This window comes from Taeniopygia guttata, chromosome W (genome assembly GCF_048771995.1).
Source record: "Taeniopygia guttata chromosome W, bTaeGut7.mat, whole genome shotgun sequence".
Lineage (NCBI taxonomy): Eukaryota > Metazoa > Chordata > Aves > Passeriformes > Estrildidae > Taeniopygia > Taeniopygia guttata.
Genome location: NC_133064.1, coordinates 15,848,088 through 15,872,834, shown reverse-complemented (window position 1 = coordinate 15,872,834; position 24,747 = coordinate 15,848,088). Strand labels below are relative to the sequence as shown.

General features: G+C 47.0%; 1 protein-coding gene across 1 annotated transcript in view; it reads right to left on the bottom strand.

The window, feature by feature from the left end:
- Positions 1 to 24,747, bottom strand: part of LOC116806888 (ras GTPase-activating protein 1) — a 168,801-nt gene that overhangs the window by 28,067 nt on the left and 115,987 nt on the right. The window contains exon 20 of the mRNA XM_032744707.3: positions 5,579 to 5,665. Within this exon, the coding sequence (XP_032600598.1) occupies positions 5,579 to 5,665 (87 nt within the window). The remainder of the gene's footprint in view (positions 1 to 5,578; positions 5,666 to 24,747) is intronic.

The window sequence follows — 24,747 nt, the reverse complement described above, 5'->3', positions numbered from 1 at the left end:
ACTTTTGTCTTTTCTTAGCTGAAGCATGGTCTCTTTAGCTCACTGGCATCTTCCTAAAATACAGTCTCTTGGAGGAGAAGATCAGTTCAGTCTGTAGCTACTAAGAAAAAGTCTAGCCAAAAGCCACTCCATCATCTCCTCCCACCTAGAATTTCTCCTTCCAACATCCCAGGTCCCAGGCTGTTTCTCTTCCTCTCTTTTTCAAACTAAGGAGGAGAAAAATTTCACAAAGCTTTCATTTCTCAGGAAGGGTTAAAAGTCCCGACTTACAGAGATAGCTTGCTGCCCAGGCTCCGGCTCCCACAGGCAGCTGGACACCTTGCGGCCCCCCCGCTCTTCTCCTTCCCTGTGGTTAACTGCTGACAAAACTGCTGCTGTCTCTTTCTCTCTCTCCCTCTCTCTCGACTCTGGTGGGGGGGGGGGGGGACGACGGGGGACGGAGACATCCCAGATTTCTCCACCCTTCCATCTGCAGGGGGCCAGGCTCGGTTCCAGTCCCTCCACCCTTGGGCCTACCTCTGAAAGCTACATGGCTTCTCCCCTCCCCCACCCAGCTCATGGCCGGACAGGGGAGAGTCCTGCACTAACCGCTGACCAGAACCTAAGAAAGCAAGTTTTCCTAAGAATTCTGCTTTTAACCCCTCTGTGTTCTCAGAGGCGTGTCTACCTTCAATTAGTCAATGTCCAAATTAACCTCTTCCTTCCAGAAAAATTCTTTTTCCGTGTCAAACCACGACACTACTACCACAAGTAATTCATCCTACAGCCACTCATTTCCCCAAGCCAACATAAGGAGATCAAGAGTGCACAGTAACAATGGAACCTCTCTTTTGGCAGCAACATGGCCTTAGTTCAGCTTGAACCAATCCATCTCCTAATAACAGTATGTCAGTATCCTAGAAGAATAATACTGGATCAGCTACTTTCTTCACAGAAGTAACTGCTGCCACCCAGACAATCTAGACAGCTAAGGAAAAGTACTCAGTTTGACTGCAGAACTAGGAACTTATTAAACAGAAACCTAAATTGTCGTGCTGTTTTTGCACAGTCTGGTTCTTGGTAGCAGGGGCACCACAGAGGTGGCTTCTGTGAGAAGCTGCTTGAAGCTTCTACCATGTCCAGCAGAGCCATTCCCTGATGGCTCCAAAGATAGACATGCTGCTGGCCAAGGCTGAGCCAATCAGAGGTGGTGGTAATGCCACTGTGATAACATATTTAAGAAGAAATCTAAACAAACTTTGTGGTGCAGTTTTAATTCTAGCTGAGAAGAGGAGGAGGTGAGAACATGTGAGAAGAACAACTCTGCAGACACCAAGGTCATTAAAGAAAGAGGGGGAGGAGGTGCTCCAGGTGCTGGAGCCAAAATTCCTCTGCAGGCCATGGTGAGGACCATGGTGAAGCAGGCTGTCCCCCTGCAGCCCACAGGGGATGCAGAGATCCACCTGTAGCCCATGGGGGAGGAGCCCACACTGGAGCAGGTGGATGCCTAGAGGAGGATGTGGTCTAGTGGGAGATCTGTGGAGAGAGGGGTCCTATTCCCAGGCTGGAGCAGCCTGTCCTTAAAGGACTGCACCCTGTGGAAGAGTGACCCACACTGCAGCAGTTTGAGGCGTACTGGTGTCTGTGGGATGTACTCATGTTGCAGTAGTTTTGGAAGGACTGTTACTTGTGAGATGGAGCCACGTTGGAGAAGATCGTGGAGAACTGTCTCCTGTGGAAGGGACCCCACGGTGCAGCAGGGGAACGACTCCTCTCCCTGAGCAGTCAGAGAAAGCACAGGTAATAAACTGCCCAAACCCCCACTCCCTGCTTCCCTGTGCTGTCAGTGGGAAGGAGGGAGGGGTTGGAGTGGAAGGAAAGATATTTTGAAGGGCTTATTTTACTTCTCATTATCCTGCTCTGATTTTGTTAGCAATAAATTCACTTTATATCTCTAAGTTGAGCCTGTTTTGCCCTTGATGGTAATTGGTGAGTGTTTCCTCATGGTCCTTATCTCAACTCATGAACCCCTCACAATATTTTCTCTCCTCTGTCCAATTGCAGGGAAGGGTGAGTGAGCAGCTTTCATTGGTGCCCGGTGCCTGGCCAGTGCCAAACCACAACAATTGTCCTTAAGTTTAGCATGAGAAAAATCTAACTTTCCATTGACAGCTAAAGCAAAATGAAAAGAAAAGAAAAGAAAAGAAAAGAAAAGAAAAGAAAAGAAAAGAAAAGAAAAGAAAAGAAAAGAAAAGAAAAGGAGATCCATTTCAGGTTAACCATAATTCTAAAAGGCTGCTATAAAATGAAGCAACATATGGACCAATGAAAGCAATCTAACTCACCTCTCATTTTATTCAGAGTGCATGGACACTACCAGCAGACTTCTTTTCACTACAGCAATACCAAAGTTTGACCTCTTACAAAAGAGTGGAAGTGGACTTTGCATTACCTTGCTTGTAAGTATACAGTGATGGCATTGTTCATTATTAATTGAAAGTGACACATAGCAGTGAGGTTAACACACCTTTCATGCGTCCAACACACTTGAATTCCAATATATGCTGTTATAGAAGTCTCCTGTTTGTCCAAAAACCATGTATTATGGGTTGACAAAACACTCCTGGCCCAGTGTGAAACAAAAATATTTTCTATGAGATTAATTTTAAGCTGTGAGGAAGTAAATAATTTTGAAGTCATTGCATGTACCTCAATTTGTCCTATAGATGGTGTATTGGTTTTGCACAGCCTAGTTTTTGGTAGCGGGGGGGAGGCACAGAGGTTGCTTCTGTGAGAAGCTGCTGGAAGCTTCCACCATGTCCAGCAGAGACAATCCCTGATGGCTCTAAAGATGGACATGCTGCTGGCCAAAACTGGGACAATTAGAGAGGGTGGTAATGCCTCTGTGATAACATATTTAAGAAGAAAATCAAAACAAAGTACACACAGTTTTTCTTCCAGTCAGAAAAGAGGAGGAGGTGAGAACACGCGAAGGAAAACAACATGGCGACACCAAGGTTAGTGAAGAAGGAGGGGAAGGAGGTGCTACAGGCACTGGAGCTGAGATTCCTCTGCAGGCCATGTTGAAGACTATGGTGAAGCAGGGTGTCCCCCTACGGCCCATGGAGGTCCACGGGGGATGCAGAGATCTACCCACAGCCCGTGGGGGAGGTGCCCATGCTGGAGCAGGTGGATGCCTGGGGGAGGCCGTGATCCAGTGGAAGACCCAGTGGAGAGAGGGGGCCCTTGCTTCCAGGCTGGAGCAGCCTGTCCTTGGAGGATTGCACCCCATGCAAAGAGAGATCCATGTTGCAGCAGTTTTGGGAGTACTATGTGCCCATGGGGGGAATTCATGTTGCAGCAGGTGCAGTAGGACTGCTGCTTGTGAGAGTGGACCCATGCCAGAGAAGTTCACAGAGAACTGTCTCCCATGGGAGGGCCCCCATGGCCTCACAGGGGAAGGACTCCTCTCCTAGAGCAACGGAAAAAAATCTTGGTGGTGAACTGACCAAAACTCGCATGCCCTGTCTCTCTGCGCTGTTGGTGGGTAGGAGGGAGGGGCTGGGAGGAAAAATGTGTTTAAAGGGCTTGCTTTACTTCTCATTATCCTCCTCAGATTCTGTTAGTAATAAATTCACTTTCAACCTTAAGTTGAGCCTGTTCTACCCTTGAAATGTTTTGTCCCAGTCCTTATCTCAACTCATGAACACTTTGTTCATTTTTTTTCTCTCCTCTGCCCAGCGTTGGCAGGGCAGAGTGAGCGACTGACTCTCATGGGTACCTGGCATTGGGACAGCTTCAAACAATGACAGATGGCCTGAAGAAAATTGGGGTATGAACCCAAGATGGACCTTGCAGACACAGAAAATTTGCTTCTTCTTACACTAGTCAAGCTGACTAAATTAGGAATGAGTCAATACCTATGTATGGTCTTTTACAAAGAAACAGAAATGGCAGCACTTTCTGAATTTTACAGAAGACAAGCTACCCAGGCACTTAAAAACTATCCACCTGTCTTTGAATATGTAATTATTCCTGGACCAAAACCAGTGCAGTAAAAGGTAATATTCTTCAATGGAGGCTGCAAAAACCCCCACAAAACTCTACTCTAGAGACAAGTCACAAGTATCCACTTATGAAGAGAGAAAGAGACCCAATATTTATAGTATCCAGCAGAGATCCCAGAAAAATTCTCAGTGTAAGCTGTATCACTTAAGGAAAGCCACATGGTGTTCTCTATATATGGGAAGAAACAGGAAGAGACATGGTATTTGCTTCTAAGTTCTACACGTTTGCAATAGACTAGCCCAAATACATTTGATGAGAGCAGCCTCAATTTGAAGGCAAAACTCCTGCAGAACACTGTTGGCAGGCATTTTCTTGAAGATTTTTCTTCATTAAAATCTTGAGTCACTATTGTTATGAATACTAAATGACAGGAAAATAAGCATGGAAGGTACTGTACTAAGTACACTAACATTAACTGAAACTCTGGGAAAGGAAGGATTCCCATATCTTCATTTCTGTCTCTAGTCACAGTGATAAGCAAGAGCCAATGACAAATCATCTGGAAGACACTGTTCAATGGGAGATTAACCTCAGTATATCAGATCAGTGTCAGATATTGGGCCTATTAGAAATCTAGGCTTGCCAAAAAAAAAAAAAAAAAAGTTATGCAAATGTAGAAAAGATGTGGCTTTGAAACCTTTAAATCCCCAGTAACATTTAGAACAAGTGTCAAGACCTCATTTTTGTCAGAAGGTTTTTTTGACCTGCACTAGCAACTGGTAGTGTTAAAGAAAGAACTATTTATTCAAATGATTTATGAATGCAGACTGGAGTTTTTGTACTCTGTGCCAGTCCAAAGGAGTCAGGTTCAGTAGCTTGCAACATTTTTAAAGAGACTCTGGAATGTTTTAACATGATTGAACTGGAGCAGTGAAATAAAACTGGGACAGCATAAAAGTACATATTTTCCAAAATGAATGCTGATTCCAAGTGATCAGCACAGGGAGTCTCCATTGATGCAGAAAACTATATATTTCAGAGAAGAAAGTACCTCAGTGAAATCTAATGTCAGTCTAATCACCTTTCTGAGAAGGTATTAGTTTCCTTAACATGTTACGTCTGCACTTTAAAGGACACTTATCTTAGCATGTGTAAGATTTTTCCAGTAATTAACACACACTACATAAGAGTCCCTGGATAAGCACAGTCCTCCCAGATGGCATGACAGGAGCATAATCATTAAAGGATATAAAGGGTTAACTATCACTTTGAGAGAACTTTTTCTCTTTCCCAAGATCTTAGATTAAATAAATTAACAAAATACAAGTAAATTCAAAGTTAAAGCTATTAAGTATAGCTATACTGACCTCTGTACTAGACTGTTAGAAAGTCTCCAACAACATGACTAAGAATCTATCAGATCCTTAATTGATATCATGCCCCAGTACCACAATAATTTTAAATATTCTTGTAATTTATATAAATACTAAAAACTTTTGTCACTAAAAGAAAAAATTGATAAGTACACTGAAGTGTGACAGTAATAAGACAACAAAATATTATTTTCAGCATAAAATGACAAGTAACTTACCTAACAACTCTTGTTCTCATTGTTGTATTAGCTGGCCACTTGCTTTGAACAGACTTCTGCAAGCATCCATAAATATATCTCAGTGTCCTGTAAAAATAATAACTGATGAATAATTTAATTAAAAAATTTTAATGAGTAAAAATAGCTGGTCAGAAAGCATCTAGTCCGATCTCCTCCAATTCAGACATAAGCTGTAAATTTATTTAAAATCTGCTGTAACAGTCCATTTACAAATGGCAAAGAAAGTCCTTGACTAATGCACTACTCTATTTGTGAAGGTAAAATTCTGATAAATCATGTATGTATTCTATGTTTTATAATACTTTTTTCCCTATTTCCCTAGGTAGCATTTCCATTTAAAAAAAAAAAAAAAAGTTTGGTTTGGTGGCTTTTTTCCTCGATTTTTTTTCCACTTTTTAACTGAATGAATAATAATTTGTGCATCTATAACTAGAGGTCAGGTGTTTAAAAATAGTTACGCAATAGTCCTCTCCTATAAAAAAAATAGGAGCCCTCTGGTGTATTTCAGAAAATGTTGAGATGCACCATATACTTAACAGGATGAAGCTTTTAATACTGACTGTGCTGGTTTTGTGTTAATTGATCCGTGCTCAAGAGGGAAAAAGTCAGCTACAGAAGTGATTCTCTGTGAAGAACTGCTAGCAGTTTCCTCTGTGCCTGGCAAAACCAATCGCTGGCTAGCTCTGAGAACTGGCACACTGCTAAGCCAATTAGAAAAGCTGGAAACGCCTCTATGATGACATATTTAAGAACAAAAAAAAAAAATGCAGGAAGTGCTCTTGCTCCCTGCTCTCTAAAGAAAGGTGGGGGGCAAGCCAGGGTCCCTTCCCAGCAGGGGTCGCTGGACCATGCTGCTAGGGGCCATCCCAGCGCCGCAAGCAACCATGGGGCTGGGGCAGTGCCATGCGGCTGCGGCTCTCTCGGCATGGCTCACAATGGACTTTATTAGCCGCTTTTAACCAGCCGTGCTGCGGACAGAAAGACAAAAGCAGCGGCAGCAGCTTTTCTTTTTTCAGTGTCCCGCATGAAGAAAAGGTGTGTAATGGAGCTGGCAGCCAGCGAGACTTGCCCAGTGCATGTGGAGACCATGTGACCAATAGAGAGAGAAACATAGTGAGCAATTCCCTGATTGTGGAGCCTAGACAAGATCAACCTTTCAGTGCTGCAGAGCTCTATAAAAACTGTTTCAATTGATAGAACTTGAGAACAAACGAACCTACAGATACCAATTCTCCCCCGAGTCAGAGAAAAGGAAAAAGTGAGGACATGTGAGGAGAAAAATATGGTGACACTAAGATCGGTGCAAAAGAGGGAGGGGGAGGAGGAGGTGCTCTGAGCATCGGGGCTGAGATTCTTCTGCAAGCCATGATATGGGCTATAATAGAACAGTTTCCCTGTAATTCATGAAGTGCATGGGGGGGATGCAGCATTCACCCGCAACCCACAAGACAAAGGCACTCGTGCTGGAGCGTCTGGATGCTGAAAAGCTGTGATCTGGTGAGAGGCTTGAACAGAGAGAAAGAAAACCCTTACTTTCAAGAGATTAAGGAAGAGGACTCTTGCTTTTATACTCTAGAACAGCTCATCTTTAAAAGCTGCACCCCATAACTAAATGGCCCATGAAAATCAGTTGTGGGAAGACTGCAAGCCATGGGAGGGACTTCATGTTGCAAGCAAGTTCCAGGTGGACTGTTAGCCGTGAAAAATAAAACCACCTTGAGAAAGTTCACAGAAATCTGTTTCCCATAGGAAAGACCCCATGGCATAGCAAAAGAGACTCCTCTCCTTAAGCAAAGTGAAAAAAGATCTTAAGAAGTGGCAAACTAACTTAAATTCCCATATTTTGTCTCCCTGCACTGTCGGTGGGAAAGAAAGAAGGGCTGGGGTGGGGGGTAAGGTATTCTAAAGGTTTATTTTTGCTTCTCATTATCCTCTTCTAATTCTGTTAATAAATTTTTCTTTATATGTTTTAAAGTCTTGAGCCTGTTCTGCCCTTAAAGTGTTTTCTCCTAATCTTTATCTCACCCCATGAGTTTTCTTTCCCCCTCCTCTGTTAACTATAGCAGAGGAAAATGAGTAAATTATATTCATGGGTGCACTGGCATTTGGCCAGCATCAACCCATCACACTAACCTTGCTATCAATGACACAAAAGAACTTCCTGTGCTGTTCTGTGGTGGGTTGACCATGGCCAGCAGCTAAGCTCCCACCCAGTCACATGATTGTTGGAACTCAAAATGTCCCTCAGACATTTTTGGAGGTTCCAGGCCTTGGTCAGAAGCATTTTAGACCCTGGCAAGCAGCTGAAAACAGCTGTGATTTGAGTTTGAGCCATGGAATGAGTTACCAACTTTGAAGGTGGAACAAGTAGTCACAAAGGGTTAGATGGTATAGTAGAAGTAGTTACAAACTAGAGGGGAAAATTTTTTAGTATTGTACAGGGGGGGTTTAGCACCTGTACAGGGGGGTTTTTACTTTGTACATGGGGGTCAGAAGTTCTAAGATGGAGGAAAGTGGGCTGATCCTGTTCTTCCTCACCTCCATGTTCTTGGTGATGCTGGCACTTATGGATTGGTTTAGAGTAGAAAAGCACCTTGTAACATAGGTAGTAGGTATTGGGGAAAAACTGTAAACATGGAACACGTAATGTATCATATAAAAGATAGCAGCAGCCCTGGGCGGGGAGAGAGAAGAAGTAGACACCAGAGAGAGAGGGTGTCAGGGGTGTGTGTGTGTCTCTGCCTGGGCTGCTGACCAAACAGCCGCAGCCCGCTAAGACAATCTTTTAGATAACTAGCAATAAACTGCCTTGAGACCGAACAACAAGAGGCTGTGGAGTTTTTCTTTGGAAGCAAAGGTTGGAGGAGAAACTTTACCACCACACAGGACCCCTGAACCAGGCCAGGGGTTCCCACACATGCTCACTTCCCATCAGCAGGATAGGGGAGAAAACAATAAAATCACATGTTATAGATGAGTAATGAGAGACTTGGCTCTCACAATTAAGGGGTGAACATTATATGTATGTCAAGAGAAGTTTTATAGATGTATAGTTATGTTACTGCAAAGTGCTCCCCCACCCAGCATTGTTATCCTGGGATGATCTTGGTAGTCTGGGCACTTGGGGGAAGGGGCAGGCTGGTTACTAAGAGGCATGGCATGACAACACTTGACCTCCAAACAAGTTACAAGAAAGCAGTCTACACCAATGGACAGTGACAAAGAGTTAACAGAAAAACTTTGGGAGGGGCTAGGGTTACCTGTTGCAACACCAAGGTTATAAAAGGTGGAGCAACCATTTTGTGGATGAGTCAGCCACATGGTTACGAACCATGTGGGGGGGATGCTCCCAGTGCTGAATTTTTTCCTTATTTAGTCCTTTTGTTGTAATTTTTGTTAAGGTTTAATAAACCTTTTAAAGTTTTAAAAAGTAGGCAGTTGTTTATCACAATGGGGACTCATCCGGGATATAAAGCCTCTTCTCCAGTGGCCCAGGAGATTTCAGACTAATTGCGTCCCTGTTGATTTTGGCAGATTGAACAACCTCTCTCTAGACCATCAGTGATTGCAGGTAGACCCAGAGACAGTGAAGGACTATATAACGAAAAATAAGGAGAAGGATCTAGAAGACTGTGAGTATAAGCGTGTGTATGCTTGAAGTGTGAGTGGGGTAGTTCTGGAGTGTGCTTAGGGTAAATACGAAAAGTAGAAGATCCTCATAATTATTTTGGCCAGAATATAGTTCCGTAATTCCAGTATATGAACGTGAGCTTCACATTAGTAATATACGGATCGGTCCTGATCAGTAGAAGCTTCAGGACAATGGACGGTTGGAAGCAGGGTGGGATGTGTAAGAGAAGAAGGAGGGGGCCCTGTCACTGGGGGGATGCCTGTGGAAGAAAGGCAGAAACGTGGCAGGTGGGACGTGTAAAAGACAAAAGCAGAGACCCCCTGCCCAGCAGGGCGCATGAAACTGAAAGATTTGTAAGCGCTCAAGAGCACTTGGAGGTTGCCAAGTTGAGAGCAACAGTGTTAGAGTGATGGCGAAAGGCGTCATTCAGTAGAAATGGCGCTCGTGTCAGGACGGGTAGTTGAGGTAACTTTCCCAGCCCACGGGTAGCAGAGGGGGAAGGACCATGCAGCTGCCCCACGTGGAGCATTGGTGCACTGAGTGCAGTGAACTTCTAGTGTGCAATCAGCACAATACCTTCCATAGCTTGCCAGCCGAAGCTCAAGAGGGACAAGTTAATGTCAGCGTCTGGGAAGCACTGCATGCCTAGCCGTGGTGACTTAGTAATGCCAAGTGGTAGCACCTGGCAGAGTACCCAGAGACCGCGGGAGGGCTGGCGCGGGCAGGGCTGCCAGTTAGAAAAAAAACAGGTGCGCAGGGATTCCTGAGCAGGGACCATGGGGGAGGAGGCAGACAGGGTCTCCCCGACCCACTAGCAGAAAAAGAAGAGAGGAAGAAGCTGGTGGGGGGGTGAGTCTGCATAGAGTCGTGTTCACGGCTGTGCTTGGTGGGACGGGTTTCATGAGATCAGGGCGCTGTGTGGCTCAGAAGTGGAGGAAGACCATGGGCAGAGGGGAGGCTACCAGCAGTGACTATTAAGCAGACTATTTTGCTTTCACTGAGTGTGTGGGGTTTCTGAGCTAGGGACTGCGTGAGCCCGCGTGGCCGGTGGCGGGCCAGGGGAGGCACCTGGCATGGAGACTTTCGGTGGCACCAACCTGACTGGGGTTGGCCACGATGGTCAGGGGAGTTGGAACCCAGAACCGCCGGTCCACCAATAGGGGGCTACTAGCAGCGAGGGCTGTGCTTGTGGACCCGGGGAGTTTGGAGGTGTGGGGCCACTGGCAGCAAGAGCCGCGTGCAGCGAGGGCCTTTGGGCTTGGTGCTGCCAAGTGTCAGGGTGTTGAAACCAAGAGCCACTGGTCCACCAGTGCAGGGCTGCTGGTGGTGAAGGCTGTGCTTGTGGACCGGGGAAGTTGGGCGGCAGGAGCCGCAGGCAGTGGAGGCCTTTGCGCCTGGTGCTGCCAGGGGTTGAGAGCTGTCTGTTGTACGGGGGTCTCGGGGGCCCACATAGGTGGCTCTTAGCAGTTGCTCCAGGCCGGGAGGTGCTAGGGAGTTGAGGCACAGCAGTGGGGATATCAGTGGAGCCAACCTGGTGGCGCAGGGGAGAGTCTCAGTCTGAATCCCAAGCAAGTTGGGTTTTTTTAGATTTCACCTTTCAGAAAGAAAGTAAAGTTTTTGTTTCTTTGTTTGTAAAGTTTGTTTTGTTTAACTTCCTCTTTTTTTTTTTTTTTTTGTTTCTTCTTTCTTCTCTTGTTTTCTTTCTTTCTCCTCCTAGCTGATTGGAAAAACGGGCCTTACTGCAGGGACCTGTAGTTTGCTGATTGGGGGTCCCCAGGGGGAAGAAGAGTATCGTCTCCCCTCTTCTCTTGCCCTCCTCTGGGCTGCTTTGTAGTTGGGGCTGCTGGGGAGAATTGCATGGGCTCCTTGAGTTATGCAAGCATTAAGAGTATAAAACACTAATTTCCTCTTTGTATTTGCTTTCCCATTGTTTCAAACTAGTTCAGCCCCATTTCTATGGAGCAGGGAGAGTGTAAAATGCCCAAACCAGACTGCCTGCCCTGCTTCACTTCACGGACCCAGCTCTGTGCCCATGTCTAGAGATTTCCCTCCTTGATCAGCTCCTAAAAGTTCTTCTTCAGCTGAGAGCTGTGTCCTAGAAGCTTCACTCTGCTTCTCCTTCCAAGCTCTCCTCCCACAACCAAGAAGAAACACTCTTAAGAATAGCAAACCTACAAGGGGTCATGGCATGAAACTGTGAAATGAGCAGTTTCAGATCTGTACCTACATCTAAACCTGTCATGTCAAGCATTTGCTGTGCAATCTCTTACTACCTCCTACTACAGGCTACAGAAAAATCTTGCTTTGTGTGTAATTAATTAGTCAACACTTATGGCAGAGTGAGAGGGAAAAGTCAAGGAGCTTCCAGCACATAGGTGTGCTTCCTCCTTCTGGCAGAGATGCTCAAAGAAATGGGAAATTGTCCCAGCTTGTGTCTCACTACACATTGCAGTCCTAGTGCAGTCTAGTGCAGTCCATTGTGATCTTTTCACTTCTCTAAAGCTTTTCCTACTTCCCTACAACATTATCAAGTGTTAGGGAAAAAAAAACAAAAAAACAAAACAAGAACAGCCTTTGAGACACTAATTTTGAAGAATTAAGAATTTTAGGAAAGTTAAAATGATAGTTAAATTAGATGTTGCTGAGTTAGCAGAAGTAGAGAGATAGTCTTTGTTCATAGTTAACAGTACCCGGATCTTAGATAAGATATCCAGGATCTAGTAACTCATTGCTTGTAAACTTTGTGTTTGGGTAGCTGTGCTTATAATGAAAAACAGAATGTGATAAACAGATTTCAGGGACACGAAAACAGTTGCAAACTTACCATACTTGAGGAATCCATTGAACACAGGAAAACTACAACGATTCATTTGTCATGTATGCATTGAAAAGGTAGTGTGGTAGATAGGGACAGGCGAACGGAAGATCTCGGGATGTGACAGAAAGAAAGACCCTTCCCCCCTCGCCCTTCGCAACACGTTATCTACTACCCTCAGAACATGTAACCACACCTAACCCAGTAGTTTTCCACTCCTGACGAACCCTAGAGACCCTACCAACCCCCCCCGACGTAGCAAAGTCCCCCAAGACTATTTAAACCCATGAGATAAGATAATAAACACTTTTCAACCGTCCACCACATTGGTGTTAGCGTGTGTCATTAGCCCGAGTAGCCCGGACTAGGCCGGGCTGCCGTGCTGCCTCCTTGACACCAGGTCGCCATTGCCTCCCCTGAAGGCAACATATCTGGTGCCGAAACCCGGGAAAAATTCACTCAGGTAGCGGGAATCACCTGGACAAGGGCAGCGGCCAGAGTGGTCAAACCGTATCTAGGCAAGGGAGAAGTCCCAGGACCCACGATCGTCATGGACGCCATCGCCAGGGTTGTAAATGCGATTCAGAAGCAATGGGATATCGAGTGTAAGCTCAAAGACTTTTATCTTGCTATAGCAAGGCTGCTTGAGCTTGGGGCAATTGAATGCCCCGTGGATGTTCTGCATCCGGAAATATGGGAAAAATGCAAACCATGCTGGCCGAGGACATGAAATCCTAAGGCAGTGGCAAAAACCTTAAGGCGTGGGGCAAAGTAGAGAAAGCCCTGCGCAGAGCAATAGAAGAGCAGGAGACATGGAGCGCGGCGCGTACGTGTTTATTGGTTACACCCAAGCTAGGGGCAGGAGTGGGAATGCAAACTGCCCCTGAAGACGATCCGCCCGGGAGCGGAGATCCGGGGGGGCCCGGTGCGGCACCCAACTCCCCGGGCCAGAGCCCAATCCTTGCCGCAGAAACCTCCAAGAAATCCGTGGCTTCCCCGTCCGTCCCGCCGCCGCCGGTCAGTGACCCATTGCCGGAGGTGCAGCAGCGCGCGGAATGCTTTTGGCAGGGGCTGGCGAGGGAAGCCAGGGATGCAGAAACCACGGCTTGGGAGGAGACCCCAACCACACCACCACCCTACTCCGTTGAAAATGGCGCTGGCAGCCAAGGAGAGGGGCGGGGCGTGGGCAGTCTCGGCACGAAAAGCCGGGAGGCGCGCAGTTTCAGGAATGCGCGTGCGCGGGAGAAAGGAGAGCAGCAGAGGGCACGGAGCCAATCGGCAGCCGTGCCTGACGCCGCTACCATTTAAGGGAGAGACCTCCCCCTGCAGGAGACTGGGCAAGCCTGGGGGGCGGGAGCGGTGCCACCCCCGCGGGGAGGAGCGAGCTCGGAGCCGGACAAAAAGGCACTGAGCCCCGGAAATGCGCCGGCATTCGACTTCCGACTCGGAGTCCGGCAGCAGCTCCGCCAGCTTGGAAGAGCTGACGAAAGCCGGCTGGGACTCGGAGACGGAGGAAACGGAGCCAACGCGATTTAAGACAAAACTGAGTAAAGCTTTAAGCCGCACCGAAAAGCAGCCACAATACGAACCAGCCCAGTTTACCAACTGGGGAGAAATAAAAATAGCCTGTGCTGAATGGTCCCCAGCGGCTGCCATACAAGCCTTCCCAGTGAGGCTCACCGGCCCGGAAGTGAACCAACAAAGGGTATATACCCCGGTAAACCCAAAAGATGTACAGTCAATTGTCAAAGCCATTGCAGAAAAAGGAATCAATTCGGCCATGGTCTCCACTTTAATCGACAGTCTTTTTAGTAATGACGACCTGCTTCCCTTTGATATCGAGCGAAAAGGTCGCATGATACTTGATGGTGCAGGAATGATTGTGTTTAGACAGGAATGGGAGGATAATTGTACAAAGCTATTAGCCCAAGCATCTGGCGCAAAGCAACCACTACACAGATCAAGTTTATCCAGACTGATAGGAAAGCACGATGATATGATCACATCTCAGCAACAAGCCACGCAGATGCAGGCTGAGGAGGTCAGGGTGACCACTCGGGCTGCCAGGGAGGCTATTTGCACAGCCTCTTGAGTCGTGGCCAAGCCGGCACCGTGGTCCACCGTGAGGCAGGCAGAGGGCGAAAGCTTCATGCAGTTTGTGGATCGCCTGCAGGCAGCGGTAGACTCCTTTACCCTGCCGGCAGAGGCAAAGGGCCCCGTGGTAGCTGACTGCTTGCGCCAGCAGTGCAACTCTGTCACCAAGGATATCTTACGTTCCCTGCCAGCCGGAGCCAGCCTGGCTGACATGATCAGACGTGTAGTAAGGGAAGAGCACCTGACACCCATTCAGGCAGCCGTCTACACCCTGACCAGTGCCATGGCATGTTTCAAGTGTGGTGAGGCAGGTCACATCGCGGTGAGCTGTCCCCAGCCGGCACGAAAGCCTGCCGCCGTGCCTCCACCCCAAACACGCCCGAGGGGATCCTTTTGGGGCTGCGGGAGGAAAGGGCATCTCGCTAAGGAATGCAGGTCCCGGCCCCAGGGAAACGGGAAAGGGAGGGGGCGTGCGGGCCGCACTCAGCCTCCTCCCGCCGCGAATACAAGGCGGCCCATCTATGCCAACCCCCAGTGGGGCGGGGAGCCGTTATACCCCATACCCCCACAGGAGGCAGCCAGCTTCATACCCCCGCCAGCGACACAATTGCAGAGTTTTGCAACACAGCCTGCGGTACTGTCATACCCACTACCACCGCAAGCAGCGCCTGTGCCGCAGGGTCAGCAGGGGACGCCCCAGAACGGGACCCCTGGGTGGCCCTGGCCATGAAAATAGGGAAGGAGCCCCCGAGGGTGTGGGGGACATGCCGCCTTTATGGCAGTCAGGACCCCCATGTAACAGGGCTTCAGTTTTGGGCAGACACAGGAGCAGACTGCCCGATGTTTCCCCAAGCACTGTGGCCCTGACACTGGCAATGCAAAGAAGTCCCCCCAGGGAATGGAGTGGGAGGGCCGTCCCGAGCTTGAAAAAGCACCCAATTAGTAGCTATAACGCTTCATACAAAAAAGGGACCAGAACAAAAAGTAGCAATCCACCCCTACATTTTGCAAAACTCTCCACCCCTGATAGGAAGGGACATCCTTGCTATGTTAGGAGTCAGGATTACAAATTTATAATGACGGCCACTGCTGTACACCCATTGCTGCCAATCAAACTGACTTTCAGAATGAAACTAATGAAAAACTGTGAGTTTCGGTTTGCAGGACATGCTCATGGACCGTCCCCATGACGCGTACACCCCTGCTCCAGAGGGAGATGACGGACCACCAAGCCGCCAGACAAAACCCGAGAGTCCCACACCGGTGAGACCCAGACATGCACAGTGTCTTTGTGCGATTTTTCTGTTGGGGCTTGTGGCCGGGGGGCAAGCCGACCCAGGCCACTACCCTCATCAGCCATTTAGGTGGGTCATGCAACATCTTTCAAGTGACAAGGTGTTCAAAGAGGTCACCACAGCGAACACCCCATCCTTCGTGTTCCACATAGCCGATCTGTTTCCAGGACAACCAAAACTACGGCCCATTAACCCACGTATCGTACTCATGTACATATCCTACTGGTGCCCAGCATCCAACCCAGGGAAAAGGTACTGCGACTACCCGGGGTGGGGACATTGCGGATATTGGGGCTGCGAAACCATTGTTACAGATGCCAGACCATGGGGAGATGGGTGGCAACCGCAGGAGCCCGACAAATTCTTACAGTTCACCTGGGCACCCTTTGGCTGTGGAGACCACAATGCACAGCCTAGATTACGGGGATGCGTAAGTTATAACATGACTGTCCTACAGCCAGATCACCCTAGTTGGGCCACGGGTACAACGTGGACAGTGGTCCTCAGAGGACCGAGGAGGTGGGTGAATGTACGAATTTTTAGGCTCCAACCACCAGCACCTCGACCAGTGGGACCCAATAAAGTTATCAAGAACGTGCTAAAAGGGAAAAACACAACCCACCCCAAAACCTTGCCCCCAAAAGTCACTGACACCCCGACCGGCCTTGCGGATGCCCTCCGGATAGGCCGCATGGCTGAGTCAGATCCAAACCCAATCTTTCGTATGCTAGAAGCTACCTTCCTAACCCTAAACGAAACCAAACCGAACCTGACTAACTCCTGTTGGCTTTATTATGATGTTAAACCCCCTTTTTATGAAGGCATTGCTTTGGACACCCCCTTCAGTTACTCCACAGCCAGTGCCCCCCACCAGTGCAGATGGGACACTCCCCGCAGAGGAATCACCCTGAGTCACATCACAGGACAGGGCAGATGTTTTGGCAATGCAACTTTAGCAAAGCAGAAAGGCAACTTCTGCACTAAAGTTGTCAAGCCCAACAGAAAAACCAATAAGTGGGTGGTCCCATCCGCATCTGGGATGTGGGTTTGCCAGCGATCCGGAGTGAGTCCTTGTGTGTTCCTTGCCAAATTTAATGACTCTATCGACTTCTGTGTCCAAGTTCTGATTGTTCCTAGGGTCCTGTACCACTCAGACGAAGAGATGTACCACCTTCTTGAGGAACCTGACAGACTCCACAAAAGAGAAATAATCACAGGTATAACTATCGCAATGCTGCTCGGCCTGGGAGCAGCTGGCACAGCCACGGGTGTCTCAGCCATCGCAACCCAACAGCATGGACTCTCTCAGCTGCAAATGACCATCGACGAAGACCTGCAGAGGGTCGAGAAATCCATCTCCTATCTAGAGAAATCAGTCTCTTTGCTTTCAGAAGTAGTTTTACAAAATAGGCGAGGACTGGACCTCTTGTTCATGCAACAAGGAGGACTGTGTGCAGCCTTGAAAGAGGAATGCTGCTTTTATGCAGATCATACGGGAGTCGTTAAAGACTCCATGGCAGAACTCCGAGATAGACTGGCTCAGAGAAAGAAAGACAGGGAAACCCAACAGAGCTGGTTTGAATCCTGGTTCAATCAATCACCTTGGCTCACAACTTTAATTTCTGCCCTGGTAGGTCCACTGGCAATACTGCTTTTAGCTGTTACCATAGGACCATGCCTACTGAACAAACTAGTCTCGTTTGTTCAGGCCCGTCTAGAACGGGCGAACATTCTGTTCGTAGGCCACCAACAAATGCTGTAAACCAAAAACTACGAACACAGTCAGTCGCAAAAGCCCTTGAGACTCGCCTTGCGAAAATTACTCAGGTTTACCAAACCACCTTTTCCTTACCAAGTTACAAGTTTGTACCTCACTCCAGTGCCTATATCTATGACTACCTCATTTTATTTATGAAAAGGAGGGGGGAGATGTGGTAGATAGGGACAGGCGAACGGAAGATCTCGGGATGTGACGGAAAGAAAGACCCTTCCCCCCTCGCCCTTTGCAACACGTTATCTACTACCCCCAGAACATGTAACCACACCTAACCCAGTAGTTTTCCACTCCTGACGAACCCTAGAGACCCTACCAACCCCCCCCCCCGACGTAGCAAAGTCCCCCAAGACTATTTAAACCCATGAGATAAGATAATAAACGCTTTTCAACCGTCCACCACATTGGTGTTAGCGTGTGTCATTAGCCCGAGTAGCCCGGACTAGGCCGGGCTGCCGTGCTGCCTCCTTGACACCAGGTCGCCATTGCCTCCCCTGAAGGCAACAGGTAGAAAGGTCAGAACAAGGAAGACTTATCTTACTTCCTCATTTTGGAGACCCCTCCCCAAAATGGACTCAGACTCATTTCAGGGGACAGAACTACACATGCTTAATAGCCTTTTGGCCAATTAGCATACGAAGCGGAGCAGAGGAAGTGACAGGGATATAAATATGCATTCATATTTTGTGTATTCAAGACTTCTGCAAATATAAGGGCTTTGTAATACGTGTGATTTTTGCAGTGTGCATTAGGGAGTTATCCCACGTGCTGCCCAGCCATTGCAATAAACATACACTTTCTAACTTTAAACTGTTAGAGACTTTTTGTCTGTCTCAGTTGGATATCAATATTAGATTGATATTCATATTTTAGTAAATCAGCCTTCAACAAAGATGTGTACCTGTAATGAACAATAGCAAAGTACTACTTCTCTTTCAAGCTAAGAGAAGGACTTAAATGGCGAAGGCTTAAATGCATAACAAAGATACCTTTCCCTCCTTCAGTCCAAGATAACAAGCTTGTCTGCTCTCACCCACGCTACTCTCTCCTATCCACAGGGGTGTCAGGGCCAAGAGAACTCTAACAAAGTACTGTACACATGTGAGCCAGTGTCCACAGCTCTGTGTGTGCCCAGATGCATGTGTACACTTCCTGCTTTGAACAGGGTACATGTGTATTAGTGTGCATAACACTGTTCACATAGCTGTGCTGATGTGTACACATGACGTGTGCACAGCTGTGAATATTAGTGTTAAATTACACACCCTCAAGTGTGAGTATAGCTCCATATAAGACATGCATATATTAATGTGTATGACACTGCACACATCGGTGTGCACAAAATGTCTGCAAGCAAATCTTGTGCTTGTAAGCACGTGTGCATTAGTAGAGACTGTACATAAGTGAGTGTCTGTGCAGCACACATGTACGAGTGTGACGGGTTGAGTGTACACAAGTGTGTGCTACTGACAAATACTGCTGTACACAAGAGCTCTGTGTAAGTAAGCAAGTACCTGTATATATGTGCACTAACAGTGCACATGTTCCTGTGTGCACACATGGGCTGAGCATGCCCAAGAACATAGCTCTAGATACACGACTGTGCATCTGACTGCTGTCCCACCTCAAAAAACAGACGTGTGTGTATATATATATTTGTGCGTGCATCACTATCCAGCTCTGCTAGCTAAAATAGACCCTAGCTCTCTGTGTACACTCTGTTCTTGTAGAGAGAAGTCCCTTTCAAGTACTGCTAACCACTAAATTAACTTTACAAACTGCAGAGCAAGAGTAAACTCATGTCAACAGAATTCAAGGCTCGGTGAAAGAACCCAAAGAATAGACTGTAATAACATCCAAACCAGGCGAGAAAAAACTGAGAAAAAGCTCGAAAAAGTCCAAAAAGGAAAATAAAGCTTTCACCAACTGGCTTAAAAATTGTTTTAACTAACACTTTGGGCAGAGAGTTTAAACTGTATCATTTATTCATGTAATTATCCTATTTTAATGGATAAGAATTACAAGCATCTGTTGAGGGGAGGTACACAGGGAACCATAAGAGGTATTAGGGCAGTTCCCTTAAGAACCAACAGGTAAAGTAAAACCAAAAAAGACAGAGGGCAAGACTGGGTTGACCCCTGTGTTCACCACCAAGAAGATTATAACCCTGCTGCAGGCAGCAATTCTGTAGGCATGGTAAGGTGGGAACAAGGAAGCCATAGCAGATGTTTATGATTAATTTTTCTATTTCCAACAAATTCATCAATAAGTGGGCCTAAAGATAACCAGAAATTATCTGTGTTTCCTCTGTCCTCATCCACATCAACAGATGCTAGCATGACTCATTAAATTTTTTTTATTTCTGAGAAGTGAGAGCAAATTATCAGAATCAGAGATAAGGGTTAACTGTTTGAGCCAAATGGCTTATGAAAAGAAAAAAGGGGGTTTGTTATAGATGAGTAATGAGATGGTTGGCTCTCACAATTAAGGGGTGAACATTATATGTATGTCAAGAGAAATTTTATAGATTTATAGTTATGCTACTGCAAAGTGTCCGTCCCCCCCAGCATTGTTATCCCTGGATGGTCTTGGCAGTCTGGGCACTTGGGGGAAGGGGCAGGCTGGTTACTAAGAGGCACGGCATGGCAACACTTGACCTCCAAACAAGTTACAAGAAAGCAGTCCAAACCAATGGACAGCGATGGAGAATTAACAGACAGACTTTGGAAGGGGCTAGGGTTACCTGTTGCAACACCAAGGGTATAAAAGGTGGAGCAACCATTTTGTGGATGAGTCAGCCACATGGTTACCAACCATGGGGGGGGGGGGGGATGCTCCCAGTGCTGAATTTTTTCCTTATTTTGTCCTTTTCTTGTAATTTTTGTTAAGGTTTAATAAACCTTTTAAAATTTTAAAAAGTGGGTGGTCATTTCTCAGACACAGAATCATTTAGGTTTGAAAAGTGCTCTAAGATCAAGTCCAACCAATAACCTAACACTGCCAAGTCCACCGTTAAACCACATCCTTAAGTGACACATCTATATGCCTTTAAATACCTCTAGGGATGGTGACTCTACCACTTCCCTGGGCAGCCTGTTCCAATGCTTTAGGACCCATTTGGTGAAGAAATTTTTCCTAATATCCAATCTAAACCTCCACTGTCACAACTTGAGGCCATTTCTTCTCATCACTTGCTTTTTGAGAAGAGACCAACACCCACTTTGCCACAGCCTCCTTTCAGGTAGTTACAGAGAATGATAAGGTCTCCCGAGCCTCCTTTTCTCCAGGCTAAACAAACTGAGCTCCCTCAGCCACTCCTCATAGGACTTATTCTCCAGCATCTTCCTCAGCTCTGCTGCCTTTCTCTGGACATGCTTCTGCACCTCAATGTCTTTCTTGTGGTGAGGGGCCAAAAACTGACCCCAGGATTCAAGGTGTGGCCTCACCAGTACCAAGCACAGAGGAACAATCACGTCCATGGTCCTGCTGGCCACAGGATTTCTGCTACAAGCCAGGCTGCCATTGGCATTCTTGGCCACCTGGGCACATGCTGGCTCATATTCAGCTGGCTGTCAATGAGAACTCCCAGGTCTTTTTCCACTGGGCAGCTTTCCAACCACTCCAAGCCTGTAGCACTGCCTGAGGTTGTTGTGACCCAAGTGCAGGACCTGGCACTTTGCCTTATTGAACCTCATACGATTTGCCTCAGCCCACCTATCCAGCTTGTCCAGATCCCTCGGCATAGCCTTCATATCCTCAAGCAGATCAACAGTTCCACCCAACTCTTTTCCATTTTCAAATGTACAGAAGGGCAAAAGCAAGAAAAACTCATGAGCTGACATAAAGACAGTTTAATAGGTAAAGTAAAAGCTGTGCATGCAAGGAAAATGTTATGTGTAGTAAACATAATTCACGCCATTCCTTGTATGAAATATGTAATATTGCATACTTGTTAGATTATGCTCGTTTGTATTAGAAGCCCCCCCCACCCTTGCAGGTGAGACCTGGTGTATATTGGAACCCGATTTACAGATAAAAGGATGTGGCTCAGCCAGGAGATGGGCCATGTCTAGAGAGATACCTCCCAGGTGCTGATCATCACATAACTGACCAGAGATGGATATCACGGAAATCCTCAGGCAGATGCATGTGAATACAGCGTTCCCGTAAATTTCATCAAGGGATTCAACAACTCCAGACACTGAATTGTTCTTCCTCATCACCAGAAAAGAAAATCTTATTAACCTATGGACTCTGAATGGAAGAAAAGACTTAATGTGGAAATCTTGGCCTCAGGCAGAATTTTCCCTATAAAAACTGCTTGTGCCAGGATGGAGGTGTGTGGGCATAGCGTCTCCTGAGGCTGACTCCCTGTCCCACACCCAGGGTCAATCCCTGGGCTTGGCACTGTTTTTTTTTCAGGGCTGGCTAGATGGAATTTGACTGCTAATAAAACGATTTTTATTTTTAATTTGGCTGAATAAATTTCCATTTACAACAATCTTAGTGACCCCAGACGTGATCTGGTTTGGGGGTATCCAGGGGGTTCCCCTATCCTCGATCCGGGCGGAGCCCCACTGAGTTCAGCGCCCAGACGGGATGGAGGACCTCCTCTGAACCAACCGGATTCCGAAAAGCCGCAAAAGCCACATTAAGGAAAAAAAGAATAATTAACACGGGCCCCGAGCTCTCGGAATTCGGAGCTAAATCTCCGAGGCTGCAGCAGCAATTTTTCACTCGTAAAATCGACGTGCACGAAGAATCCACGCAGGAAAAGGAGCCGTAAGTATCGCGTGGTTGAGTGGCGTGTGAGTGGGTGTGTGTGTGAAATGTGAAATAGTCACAGCGCAAGAGCGGACCCCAATAAACCGCAATTCTACTAGCCCGAGAGGGAGGTGGGCAGCTACGGGGGAAGCGAAAGAACTCGGGTATACTCAACACATGCATACTACCTGAAACTCTAGAGGGAAGAAAGGGATTGAAACCAACAATCGAGGATTTAATAAAAAAGGGCACCTTAGAGCCTTGCATGTAAGACATAATACACCTATCTTGGCAGTTCAAAAATCAGATGGTAATCATCGGTTGATACAAGACTTAAGAGCAGTAAATCAAAGAACAAAAACCCTATTTCCCAAGGTCTATAATCCATATACTTTGCTGAAAAATGTGTCCCCGGTTGACAAATGGTATAGTGTGATTGACCTAAAAGATGCCTTCTGAACTTGTCCTCTAGCTGACGAAAGCCGTGATTATTTTGCCTTCCAATGGGAGGACCCGGACACACAGAGAAAACAACAACTAAGATGGACTTCTCTCCCTCAAGAGTTTGTAGACTCACCAAATCTTTTTGGCCAGGCCCTTGAAAAAGTGCTTAGCAAATTTGTGCCAGTCCCTGGGACTAAACTATTGCAATATGTAGACGACTTATTGGTAGCTGGTTCTAAGGAGGAAGAAGTGAGGACTGGAACTATAGCTCTGTTAAACTTCCTGAGAGGACGAGGGTTGAAAGTTTCAAAGTCTAAATTGCAATTCACTAAACCTGAAGTAAAATACTTGGGGCATTGGCTGACAAAAGGGAAAAAGAAACTAAACCCAAACCGGGTGGCAGGAATAATTGCATTGCCTCCCCCTAAGACAAAAATAGAAGTCAGGCAATTGCTGGGGCTTTTAGGCTTTTGCAGACAATAGATCGAAAGGTACAGTGAAAAGGTAAGGATTTTATATGACAAACTTATCACGGACAGACTTAAGTGGTCTGAAAGAGATGAAGAGAGTTACAGAGGATTAAAGGAAACCCTCATGGCAACTCCAGTATTAAGTCTCCCTGATGTAACAAGGCCCTTTCAGCTCTTTGTAGATGTAAGTTGTTATGAACAAAACAGCCTGGCTGGGACACTTGGCTTCGGCTAAGTACTGACATTGAAATGTTAATTAGCTAATTGTTCCTGGGAATCACCTACCTCCCCCCACCCTCACTACCATTCTAGGAATGGGATGCAAAATAATCCAGTGGAATCATGGGAGGGGGTTTTGGGGATGAAAAACACCCCTAAATGGAAAAGATGGGCACAGTGGAGGGGGCTGGATGGGTGTGCTCATTAGGGAAAAGGGAACCCCATCCCTAGTCTGTGTTTAACCTGTCACCATAACCTACAGAGGACCAGACTGGACTAGGCTGTGGGAAGCAGGAGCAAAGCAGACACACTTCCTGGTGTTACCAGGAGGGAAGGAGAGGGTCAGCTGCTGCTGGACTTCGGCAGCAGGCTCTGCACATCCCCTCACCCTGCGGCTACCAGTGTGCCAGGAGGAAAGGAGAGAGGACGGTCTGCTGGGACTTCAGATATGGACTGCACACCTCTTCACGTCCAGCTACCAGCGTGCCACGGAGACTCCAGGGACAGACTCTGCATGCCTGCTCACCCTTTGGCTACCGGAGAAGCTACAACAGCGGGGGCGAGCTCCTTGTTGAGCCCCCTGCCGAGCTGACTTTTTAATAAAGAGCTGACTATTAATAAAGGCACAGACCCTGTTCCTTTCATAAGTAACCACACTGCCCACAGTGTTCTAACTCAGGACCGGGCATAGGTCAAGAAACAAGTCAGATATCTATCCAAGATCCTAGATCCTGTCAGCAGGGGGTAGCCCACTTGCTTACAAGCAATTGTGGCAGTGGCAATATTAGTAGAACCCAAAAAGGTAATATTCGGGGGTTCATTAACCATCTACTCCCCTCACAATGTAAGAAACATCTTGCAGCAAAAAGCTGACAAGTGGCTGACAGACGGCAGGCTTCTGAAATATGAAGCTATTCTAATCCATTCCCACGACCTGGAGCTAAAAACTACACTGGCATAAAATCCTGCCATATTCCTGTTTGGGGCAGTCCCAGGGGATCCGCCCCCCCCCCCCCCCCATCCCCCAGGACTGTGCTGAGATGGTAGAATTACAGACCAAAATACGACCAGATTTGGAAGAGGAAGAACTCAAGAAAGGAGAGAAATGGTTTGTGGACAGTTCTGCAAGGGTGGTGGAAGGCAAAAGAAAGTCGGGATATGCAGTCATAGATGGGAGGACGGGAGGGGTGGTAGAATCCGGGCCCCTGAGTGCAGGGTGGTCGGCTCAGGCCTGTGAGCTGTATGCAGTATACAGGGCTTTGCTGGGACTTAAAGAGAAAAAGGGGACAATTTTCACTGATTCCAAATATGCATTTGGGGTAGTGCACACCTTTGGGAAAATCTGGGAAGAAAGGGGTCTGCTAAATACACGGGGAAAAGGACTGATTCATGAAGAAATAATTAAACAAATCCTAAAAGCCATCAGAGGGTCAGAAGCTATTGCTGTGGTCCATGTAAAAGGAAACCAAACCAGGATGCAGTTCAGGACTCGAGGAAACAACTTGGCCGACAAAGAGGCAAAAAGTGATGCTTTGTTAAAGGTAAGTACCCCAGAGGTTGAAAAAGGAGAAGCCCAGGAATTCCCCCCACCCCCTCCCCTCTGAAAAAGAGATAGAGGATTATCAAGAGATCTGGACAGTTG